Raw genomic sequence first — 12347 nt, 5'->3', positions numbered from 1 at the left:
GTAAAAAGTGGCCCCCAGTACCGGCCCATACTCAGCTGACGTTAAAACGCTGCCATGGCAGCGCTTTAACGTCGTCTGTCATCCCCCCCTTTTGCCTCCTTCCTCCCCCACCGTCCCCCCCCCCGGGCCACTGCCGGGGGTGGAAAAAGGGGCAGCTTCTCCGGGGCTGCTATTTAAAAGGGCCTGGGGCTCTGGCCACCACTGCTGCTACCGCAGCAGTGGCCAGCACCCCGGGCCCTTTACATCGCCGCCGGAGCCCTGGGCGGTGCAGGCCAAGCAGTGCGGATGGGCTGGCTGGGGGACACGGACCCTCCCAGCCCCGCACCTTCCGCCTGAGGCCCCGCACCTTCCAGGGGCCAGAGCTGGCCTCCGTACCGGTAAGTATGGAATGTTACTTTCACCCATGCCTGCAATTGGCAAAAATACAGTAATCTTTTCCTTTTCTTTACACCTAGTATCTTTAGCTCTCATAAATCTACAGTTGTTTTGGGACCTTTCTGCGAACTCTTGTGTCTATAAATGTAAGCCAAATTCTGCACTGATTTACACGCCTTGCCTCCTATACAAGTAAGAGCTTCTTTTCCCCCACTGCAACTGGAAGAAATTGAAACCCCATGTAAGATTTTTTTTTCTTTAATATATAGGAAAAATCACAAACAACAGTTCAATTATGTTCATTTTTCTAAAAAATACCCTTAGGGTATAGACAATTAAGTCTTAACATTCCAGCTGAAATTCAGACTGACAACAAATGAAAATGTAAAATCTCTCTTAATGGCCTAATATTTATAACAAGCTCATCTTTAGTTTTTTCTAATTCCAGACCTTCTTTAAGTAGGCAATATTTTGTTATACATGTTATTTAAAATAGTATTTCAATGCTTTAGCTATGCATTCCCATTAATATTTTCACTGACTGGAAATTCACACTTTCAGTAACTGGAAATTAATTTCTTTTGCTTATTTCAGGTCCAAAATCTACTGAACAGAAACCTGGAGTGCAGTTAGTCATATCCTATGAGTGCACCCACCTGACAATATTGTTGAAACATATGAGGAATATTGTAAGTCCTTTGATTATAATTGAGCTCTAGCATAAGATTTTATATTAGCAGAGTGCTGTGCTAACATTAATCCTCACAATGTCCTTTGCAGATAAATATATTTTACTGAAGGTTGTATGACAGTGCTGTTCATTTAACATATCTGATCTCTTTCAACAAGGTTTGAAGCCAGGGTGTGGTACAGAAACTAGTATCTTTAGTTTCATGGCCAGTGATGATCTCCTACTGGCAATGCACAAAAGATTAGGTGTCCATAATGGCTCTGTGAGCTGCTTTAGCTATTACTGATTCCGAGTTGTTGTTGACTCGTGCCAGGAATGGATGGAGTCGCATGTCAATGGCTCTGTCCCTTTCTTGGTAAGGTCCTAGCTGGAGAGTACTTACTTATCTACCCCAGCATTCTTTCATGTGGGATTGTACAGATATGTCAGCTCTCCTGCTCAACACATACATGAAGTTCAGGAACATCATTTGCTATTGGACAAGGAGGCATAGTGGCCCCTGGGACTTTTCATAAGTCTATGTGCTCCATTCCCCTCCTCCCCCAAATTATAAGCACATACAACGTTCTGTATGCCGACAAAACTCTCCCCTCCGCCTCCCTCCGCCATTTTTTCTGAAGTGACTTCCCTGGTGAAGTTGCTAGAGGAAATACTTAGGTGGGTTAGGCTGCAGTGTCATTGATAGGATGACAATGCTCAGCTCTACTCTCAGCAGACCTAGATGGTAAAATTATCTGCTTTCCAGTAGTGTGGCTGTGATAGGACTGGCAAGGCTCAGTTCAGACAAGACTCAGATGATGCTGGTTGGCTTAGGGGATCTTGTGAGGGCAGTATGCATTACCTCGGCTAAAGTGGTATGTCTGCTCTTTGATATTAACAGCCTCTACAGGCTTTGGAATCCCCAACTGCTCTTTTCAGTGTCAGGCAATGGCAGTGGCCAGAAGACCCTTTCATTACCTTTGTTTAACTAGGAGATTGTGACATTTCTTCCATGCCATGGACTCCACTATGTTCATTCATGCCTTTTACACCTCCAGACTAGATTACAATCACTTGCTCTACATTGGACTCAGTCAAGCATCAGCCAACATAAAATGAGACTGGCTGGCTGGTTGGCTGTATCAGTCATGTGAAGCCTACATATCCCCAACTATTCTCTATAGACTCCCCAAGCTTCTGATTTGCAATTCAGTGTATTCATTTTGATCGATAAAGTCCTAAAAGATTTGGGTCCTGAGAGACTGTCTCTCTTTCCATGTACCATCCTGAGAGTTGAGATTGCATGGGATACATCTGCTGATGAGTCCTATTTATATGAACATCCTAGACTGTAGAAGATGCTACCTGTGTTATTCAGATAGAGCCCAGGGTTTTTACCTTCGGGGTACAGTATAAGGCCCTTTGGGGAGGGGAGCATCTTCTTCAGGCTGAGTAGCTGGTGAAGCTTGTGGAGGGAATTTTGGTTAGAACGTTATGCTCTTAGTGTTACTGTGTGTATTGTATTTTTTTCCACTGTACTTATGCTGAGAGTCTCCATGATATATGTGTGTGTGTTATAAATCTGTGGTTGGTTAGGTGGTACATCTTATAAATCTGTGGTTGTGTAGGATGCATATTTGTATGTGTCAGATGTGGGAAAGTATAGTGGTAGTATGCGGTTTATAAGTGTAAGTTTTTCTGGTGAATTTTCATGGATGGTTTGCAGATGTACAGGGGCAGCTTTAAGACTATGAGAGGTGGCTTAACTCTGTGTGTTCATACTTTCAAATGTTTAGGCTTTTTAATTTATAATTAACTTAAAATGTTCTGGCCCTTGTAACTCTACAAAGTTCTGTTTAAATTAGACCTTAGATGGGCCTGAGCAGCCATACTCAAGTGTTCCTGGACCAAGGGTTTGGTTCAGTCCATTGCCCATAAGTGTGTCAACTGTGGTCAAGATTTTTCAAAGTAGGTGGCTAAAGTTGAGCTCCTGAATCCATTTTTTGGTATCTGAATAAGTAAGCTTATACAAGTACAAAGCACCCACTTCAATGGGAGCTGCTGGTTGCTCAGCATGGTCAAAAACTAGACACCAACTATGGATTTCGGAGACAAACTTTAGGCAACTATTTTTGGAAATCTTGGCCTTTTTTTTCTTTCTTTTTTTTTTTAATGTGAACACTTGTGTTCATCATACTCATTTAATATAAATTACCAAACGGTTGTGACATGGTAACTACTTTGGAACACCACTATTCTGGGCTGACTTCAGACTAGTGACCGAGAAGAAGTTCTTTATTCTGTTAATAATCTCTTCAGCCATCCAATCCCCTAGATCAATCTGTCTGCCTGCCTCTTTTGGGGTTGAACAAGGATTAAAAAGTATTCCAAGTTTATATTTTATTCAACACATATTAAATCCATTTCAGGTCTATTCAGTCTTTTTCAGTGTCTTACTAATTACAATATTTTTAGTGGTTCATCTGTACAGAAAATTAATTTGCCACCTTGTTTATTTCAAAATTTATAGTAAATACTTTTTGCACTGGTTTCCCCCATCCCCCTTTATTTTATCCTTTAAAATAGTGTATGTGATGCTTTCAAATGTTTAAATAACTCTATTGGGCCAAATTTATTCTTGGTGTAACTTCATTGAACTCACTGGAGTTTGTTGATGAATTTGAATTACTGAAGGAAACGTTAATTATTATTTGTATTGTGGTAGATCCTAGACGCTTCATTCAGGGATCAGGGCCACGTTGTGCTAGATCCTGTATACACACAAAATAAACAAGGGAGTCCTGCCCCAAAGAGCTTATAGTCTAACTATAAGATGAGAGACAACAGGGGGAGAAAAACAAACGGGTTGTGGAAGAACAAGGTACCTGTGAAACTATCGTGTTTATAGCCATTGTCAAATGTTGTGTAGGCTTCATGGCAGAGGTGGGATTTAAGGAGGACAATGTAGTAGCTTTGCAGATTTTTACAAGGAGCTTCTCCCAGGCATATGGGGTGGCACAGGAGAAAGCAGAGAAGTGTTTTAAGGTGCAGTTGGTCTAGTTTGTGGAAGGCTGGCTTTGTTAGCAGAGGTTGGGCTCAACAGCTCTATAACTATATAATTTCAGTCCATGGTGCATTATTTACCCACTGTTTGTAATACCTAGAAAGAAGGTTGGAGAAATAAAAGCATGTATCTGATGCCTAATCTCTGATCTTAGGTCTTCTTCAAGCATCACCTGTTTCTCCCTAAAACAGGAAATATTTCAATCATCAGTGAAAGAAGTTCTTAAAGTCCTGCCTGAAAACAGTCTATTGAAATATACTTTGAAGAATAAGTACTGCGTGAACTTGTTTAATAGATTTTAAGGCTAGAAGGGAACATTAATCTCTTGCTAACCTCCTGCTTTATCCAGGCCATAGTTTCACCAAGGGGATTCCTGCATCTTCCCCAACAACTTGACTAATAAGACAATTTGAGCAGCAATGCATGCAGACAGTGGTAAAATTAGTTGTGAAGGCTTGTGCACATTTCAGATTAAATACTATGGGTAAACAAAGAGAGAGAAGTTCTGTTAAACTAGTGTTGAATGACGTATTTAACAGTACTACCAACTCTCATGATTTTATTGAAAGTCTCATGATCAGTAGTGTTTTTCTTGAATCCCTAGTATCATGTGAATACACCAGATTCTCAGCTTTCATTAATTAAAAAAGTAAGTTTATAGCCCTCATGGTAGCCAAGAAAAGCTTGAAAACAAGACCCCTAAGGGTGTGAAAGCCAGAAGACCCATGAAGAGTCAAAATATTTTATTTTTGAAATCTCATGATTTTGTAAACCAATGATGATTTTTTGGGCCCTGACTCGTGATATTTGAATGCTTAGACTTGGTGATACCATATTAGTGCAGAGATGCAGTGAAGTTGGAAGGCTATAAACAAAGATGTAAACCTTGGCAGAGGGAAGGAAACTAGAGAAGGGGATTGGGGAGTAGTGGGGTTCAGAGTGAGGGAGAAAGATAGAGATTGCCTCAGAGAGAGGGTAGGGCAGCAGAGACAGAGGGGCAGCATGGCAACAACTGACAGAGTCCCTGACACTGGAGGGGGAGACATAGGACTTGTCTCCACTTACCCATTGATCGACGTTGCAACGATCAATCCACCAGGGGTCGATTTAGCGGGTCTGCTGAAGACCCGCTAAATCAACCGCAGATGACTCTCCCGTCAACTCCGGTACTCCACCGGAACGAGAAGAGTAAGGGGAGTTGACAGGAGAGAGTCTCTCGTCGACATCACATAGTGTGGACCCTGCGGTAAGTAGATCTAAGCTATGTCGACTTGAGTTACGCTACTAGCGTAACTCAAATTGCGTCGCTTATATCGACTTTCGCCCATAGTGTAGACCTGCCCATAGAGTTCAGGGAGAGGAAAGTTTGGTCTGGCATCTGAAAGGACTTGCCAGCAAAGGGCAGGAACTTATCTGCTAAGGGAGCAGAATAAATAGAAACCTGGCAGCCACTGTGTGGAGGAAAAAAGAAACAAGACTCAGAAAGCCAAGAGAGGGACCTGGCCCACTATGAGGGGGTGTGGGATAGGGAGAAAGTATGGAGAGAAAGGGTGCTCTGTAAACACTGAAAGACAGACTTGGCACTGGGGGAGGGGGAAGAATCTTTAAAGCCCAGCACATACAGTTATAGCTGTGTAACTGTTATTAATACTCAGAGGGACAAGGTGGGTAAGGGAAGTCTTCATGGCTAAATTAATCTAAACATTATCATGAAAATGCACCAAATTGGACTCTGGAAACTGACACCGAAGTGGAAAGGAATCAAATGCCCAGTGTGGGGATTTGACTAAGTTTCCCAGGTAAGTCAGGCTGCACCTCTCTATCTGGTAGTCCTGTGCTAACAACCCTGCCTGCTGCTGGAAGAGACCTCCGTGCAAGTGCAGGGAGCTCCAGCAGCTGCAAATACATTAATGCTGCTGCCCTGTGCATTTGTCCCATGACAACTAAACCAGATGCACATGTAGGCTACTGGATGCACTTCCCAACCAGACATGAGGGAGAGTGGGGAAAGCTTCTCAGACTTTTCTCCAGGCTCCAACTAGCAAAAGACACCATCCATCCTTAGTTCGCTCCAGAACTTCCTTCCATCCTTAGTTTATTCTAGACATTGGTGGGGAAGAGTTCCTGCCTGCCAAACACCCTTCCCACCATTTACCTGTCTGTCTTAAAACATAAATGAAAACAAAATTGTCCCCAGGTAGATTGTGAACATGAAAAGTTTAAGTCAATGCTAATACATCCATATCCAGGCAGAGAGGGATTTCTCGAATTCCTGCCCCAGAACAGATCTTACATGTAGGGGAAGACAGTAAGTCCTGAAGCATGGATTTGCACAGAGCTGGTGGGATAGCCAGGAACCAGGAATTAACCTAACAACTGCCTCATTGCTCAATCTACCTGTACATGTGCAGAGATTTGTGCCAACTGAACCAACCCATTTCAGAAGTTCAGAAAAGATTTGTTTGATATTTTCCTTCCCCCACCTCCCCCATGAACAGAGTATCCCAGCATGATATGGGAGCATTAGCTCAGTGGTGATTCACAGAAAAGAATGCTGCCTATTGACCGGCACTTCTTCCAGATATGCCCTGGTTTTCCCAGGGACAATAGTCTAATAAGCAGCTAGACTTGAGTCCTTATTTGACTTTGGCTTTTCCACTGCCAATGATTAATGGTGCTGTGAAGCGTGATGTGTGGGTTGACAGATTAGTAATCAATTTAGGCTCACCTGGACATCCTCTTTGCACTCCTGCCCTATACCATCCATACCCAGAGCAATCACTGCAAGAGAAGGGTAGGAGAAATGATGGATGAACTGGTTTGGGAAGGAAGAGAGCACTAAACCTTCCTTAAAGCACAATTATATGCAATTTAAACCATGTAAAAGTTCCCAGGTGCAGTGCAGTAAGGACCTGATCTAAAAGCCCACTGAAGTCAATGAGGGGGCACTAAATGGATATGTGGGCCGGGGGTGAAAATTCCTTCTTGTCTGTCCCATCGCAGCAAGCTCTTATCCTTTACCTCCCTGTCATTTTGATGTTCACACTTTATTAATAATAATATAATAAGTGGCAGGACCAAAAGAAAAATACAGTTCTTGTCACTGAAGGGGTTATAGTCTGAGCCCCAATCCTGCATGGATGGAGCTGATTACAGGATTGGGGCCTAAAAGATAGAATCAAAAGAAGATGGCATGCACAGTAGAAACTAGAGAGAATGACTTAATGGTCAGGGGAATTTTGGGGTTCATTTTTACTTTTCTTTCCACCTTTTTTCCAAACTATCTACTCACTTCTTCCGGATCTCATGGGAGAGAGGCTGTCATGGTTCTTGGGTTTGCTGGACCTTTGGCCCCTAACTCAGGCTTTCAAGGGACAGGGCAGCACCTATACTTCTGTCCGAGTGGAATCCTGACACTTCAAATGGGTCGCTAGGTTACAGTCCCCAGTTTACCAACCATGCTTCCTCATCACGAGCCTGTGACTAACTTACTGATAAACAAAACTAGAAGACCAAGAAGATGGATTGAAGGTCTGCTGCTACAGACTTCCCTTCAGGAGCTGTGAACATTTCTCTGCAGAGCCTGCCTCTCTCTCTTCCCTGGGCTTCAGAGAGAGTGTCTTTAAAACCAGGCAAGCCTCTTTGTTCTGTGTGTCCAGATGATGCTCCCCTTGCCATGGGGGGGTGATCTGCCCAGTTTGTACAGAGACAAAACGTCAAAGGCCTTGACACTTGTATTGTTTGTTAAGCACCAGTGATTAGGATAGCTAAACCATTTTAGTTCTTGCAGACTGCCACAGGGTCACTCACCACACTGGCACCGCCTGCTGGCTGTTTCGGGAATTAGCTCTGGTCAGCAGGTGCACCCTCCAGTGCCGTTGGCTCTCCCATCCTCATCTCCTCCTGCAGACCCACTACAGTTCCAGTCTCACTGCCTCTGCTTCGGGGCACAGCCCTCTGGACGTGTCACAATCTGGGTTCCCCGCTTCTGGGGGGACTCCTTCCGCAACAGTCTAGCAGCTCCTCGCAGCGTCTTGGCAGTTCACAGCCTGGCCGCTTCTTCAGAGGCGAGTGGGGGGGAACCCAGGCCCAGCCACTACTCTGGGTCCCAGCCCAGGGATCCTGTAAACAACAGCTTCCCGCTTCCCCTCCTTTCTTTCTCCTCCAGTCTGTCTCAATTCCCTGGGCCACTTCCCTGCAGCCCCAGCACCTTCGGCTCCTGCCTCTGGCTCCTTCACCCTCTTCCCAGGGCCTCGGACCTGCAAGTCCTCACAGCCCTGTTCCCGGTGCTAGTCTCTGCAGCCCTCTAGGAAGCCAGTCCCCTCCCTTGGGCTTCCTGCAGCAAACTCCCCTGCTCTAGCCACTGCAAACTCCCCTGCTCTAGCCACTTTATTGGCTGCAGCCACTGCCCTAATTGGCTGTTTCCTTGCAGCCCTTCAGGCTGGGTTTTAACCCTTTCAGGGCCAGTGTGGGGCAGACGCCCCGTCACACCGACCCAAGCCGCCAAAGACTGATTTCAGCCTTAGTTATTCTTTAACAAGAAACCCAGCAACAAGCAAGCAAACAGAGGGTCACCTATCTATAATATTTTATGCCTATTATCTCCCATTTTTCACCACAGAGGCACTTGAATGAAAATAATGTGGTGGATTGGCCAACTGGAATAGGGGAGGGAGTACCATGTATAGGAGGCAGAATGGTAAAATGCCCAAAGATGGGTGTGGGAAATGAGTGGGGGGAGGGAAATTTTAGAGCTGAACAAAAGCCTTGTAGAGAGATAAGTGTTGGTGACAGAATGAGACCAGTAGTTTGGAAGGAGGAGATACAATAGTTCCAACTGTGGTTTTCTCAAGATTGCCAGGGTAACATAGGACAAAAGCCAAGACACATGAAAATAATTTTCCTGCTCTGGTGCACATTTACAGAGAAATTGACTTTTTTCAGAATGGTGGGTTAGAGGATGCTTTCACTTTAAAATGAGCTTGGATAAGAGCACTTTTCTTTGGACTGAAAATTGGCTGAAGGGCTATCAACAAAGGAAAATGCTGATCAGCAATGTTTCAAGTTGAGGAGAAGGTCATCTATTGTGGCACCTCAGAGATTGGTGTTAGGTCCCAGTTTATTTAATAGAGCTGGTCAGAGGTATTGACAAATGTATCATTCAGTTAATTGTATTGTTATTGACAAATGTCTTATCAAATATTTCGGGCAGTACGGGCCTAGCTTTATTATTTGAATGCTATTTTGAATAAATCATTCACTGAATAACATTTGTTGAATAACGTATTCAGTGAGCTCCACTTAATATTATTGATCATTGTGCAGAGGAGAGAAAAGACCCTGAGATGAAATTTGCAGTTGGTACTAAATTAGAAAAACAAAAGTATTAGTATAGACTGAACAGTAATACCGAGATATCTAAAGCTATCTAGACAGAAACTCATGCAAGCAGTTGGACAAACGATTACTTTCCCATTACTACACATGGGAAATATTGATCCCAAGCACACACATTAATGGGATGCAGAAATATTGATAACAATATAACTTGGAACTCTTTTGTAATGAACTCAAGTGTCAAACTGTTTTATTTAGAAAAGAAGATGTTTCGATCAGTACTAAGTAGAAGCTGCCCTTAAATATTTTAAAAGGTGAAGTATATAATAAAATAAAAAATAGAATGTTTTGACGGTATCATAGGACTGGAAGGGACCTCGAGAGGTCATCTAGTCCAGTCCCCTGCACTCATGGCAGGACTAAGTATTATCTAGACCATCCCAGACAGGTGTTTTTTCTAACCTGCTCTTAAAAATCTCCAATGATGGAGATTCCACAACCTCCCTAGGCAGTTTATTCCAGTGCTTAACCACTCTGACAGTTAGGAATTTTTTCCTAATGTCCATCCTAAACCTCCCTTCCTGCAATTTAAGCCCATTGCTTCTTGTCCTATCCTCAGAGGTTACCAAGAACAATTTTTCTCCCTCCTCCTCCTAACAACATTTTATGTAGTTGAAAACTGTTATCATGTTCCCTTTCAGTCTTCTCTTTTCCAGACTAAACAAACCCAATTTTTCCTACGCAGTGAGATAATTTGCTCTTGTGCCCTTAATAATGTCTCTTGGAAAACCTGCCAACTATCTTCAATTGTTTTTCCCCTTAGACTTGCTTCCCATGGGTTCTTAGCTACCAACTCCCTGAATTTCCCAATGTCTGCCTTCTTGAAATCCATTGTCTTTATTTTGCTGTTCTCCTTCCTACCATTCCTTAGAATCGTGAAGTCTACCATTTCATGATCACTTTCACCCAAGCTGCCTTCCACTTTCAAATTCTGAACCAGTTCCTCCCTATTTGTCAAACTCAAATCTAGAACAGCCTCTCCTCTAGTTGCTTTCTCCACCTTCTGAAATAAAAAATTGTCTCCAATACATTCCTAGAACTTGTTGAATAATCTGTGCCTGATGTGTTATTTTCACAACAGATGTCGGTAGTTGAAGTCCCCCATCTCACCAAGTCCTGTGCTTTAGATGATTTTGTTAATGGTGTTAAAAAAAGCCTCATCCCCCTCTTCTTCCTGGTTAGGTGGTCTGTAGTAGACCTCTACCATGACATCACCATGTTTTTTACCCCTTTTATCCTTACCCAGAGACTTTCAACAAGTCTGTCTCCTATTTTCATCTCAACCTCAGTCCAAGTATATATATTTTTTTCATCTGACATGACTTGTCATGAAATAATATAAAAATAAAACTCCATAAAATTCAAAACAGAAACTTGAAATTTGGAAATCCAAAACTTTCCAAAACAATTTTTTTTCAAAAATCAATTTTTTCATTTAAAAATATTTTTCCTGGCAATTTTTGTTGAAATGCACTTGTTTTTAAATATTGTCTCTTGAAAAAACATTTGGACAGTTTTTTTCCAATTAGCTCTAGATCTAAGCACTACATTAGCAGAAAGATGCTGAAAAACTGGAGGGAATTCAAAGTCAATGATCAGTAGGCCTACAGGGACTGATTTATGAGGAGTGATTATAGTAGCTCAATTTTGCTTGGTTAAAAATTGACTAATGGGCACAAAAGTTTGCAAATACTTTGAAGGCAGCAAACAGTTGGGATTGAGAGGAACTATTCAGGGTGTTAAATAGGGCATAACTAGCAGTGGTCAGATGTAATTATAGAAAAGAAAGTTTGGGCCTCATCTCACAGAATGCTTACTCATAGTGAGTGATATCAGGTTGTGGAGCAGACTACCAAACAAAGTGAAGGAATCCCCGTAGTCTGAGACATTTAAAACTAGTTTGGACAAGGTAGCTATGGACTAATGTACTAATTTATTAATTAACACAACTAGAAGGTTGGTTAAAGGCTCAAATAAAGCTCCTGCTGCTGTTTCTTGTGTTGTGTTTTTACATGCATTTTCCATCTGTGCTCAGGCATGGGGAAAAAAGAATATCTATGTGACCAAAAGACACAAATAAAACAGTAGCATTTGTAAGTGTTTTCTGTTCTCAGAAACTGATTTTCTCTTACTACATCTGATGGTCAGTGACAGTGTAAATCTTCTGTGAGCTGAAAAGAAATGTGAAACAGTATTGTTTTCTTTGATGTTTTTTCTTTCATTATGTTCTGTTCAAGGAAGAGGGAATAGTAGAATCTGTAGGTGTGTGCACGCTTACACATGTACATACTGTAGACTAATACTCCAATCTAGACAAATTCTACCTCAATGAGCCTCATAGACTCTCTAGCTCTGGAAACTGGACACTGTTCTGAGTGGTAAATGAATATCGCACTGCATAACAATAATACATGGTATGGGGAAAAGCAGATCACCTTCTTCACAGGCTTCTAAAACAAAAATTTTAGAGAACTGTCCACCAAACCCTTGAGTCTTCACCCTCATCCTACTCCCCACATCAAGACCAAGGATTAGGATCTTCCCTTCTGATAAAATCATCAGTTCACCCCATTAACCCATTAAGAACATAAGAACAGCCACATTGGGTCAGACCAAAGGTCCATCTAGCCCAGTATCCTGTCTTTCAGCAGTGGCCAATGCCAGGTGCCCCAGAGGGAATGAACAGAACAGGTAATCATGAAGTGATCTGTCCCCTGTCACCCATTCCCAGCTTCTGGCAAAGAGAGGCTAGGACCACCATCCCTGCCCATCCTGGCTAATAGCCATTGATGGACCAATCTTCCATAAACGTATCTAATTCTTTTTTGAACCCTGTTATAG

The 12347-nt window shown here is 42.6% G+C and overlaps 1 protein-coding gene across 1 annotated transcript in view; it reads left to right on the top strand.

Moving 5' to 3' along the window:
* PIK3C2G (phosphatidylinositol-4-phosphate 3-kinase catalytic subunit type 2 gamma) overlaps window positions 1-12347 on the top strand; it is a 275645-nt gene that overhangs the window by 232313 nt on the left and 30985 nt on the right. Inside the window, exon 30 of the mRNA XM_037916093.2 lies at window positions 970-1064. Coding sequence (XP_037772021.1) covers window positions 970-1064 — 95 coding nt within the window. The remainder of the gene's footprint in view (window positions 1-969; window positions 1065-12347) is intronic.

The sequence above is a fragment of the Chelonia mydas genome, chromosome 1 (assembly GCF_015237465.2).
Source record: "Chelonia mydas isolate rCheMyd1 chromosome 1, rCheMyd1.pri.v2, whole genome shotgun sequence".
NCBI classification, from domain to species: domain Eukaryota; kingdom Metazoa; phylum Chordata; order Testudines; family Cheloniidae; genus Chelonia; species Chelonia mydas.
This window is presented reverse-complemented; position numbering and strand designations above follow the sequence as displayed.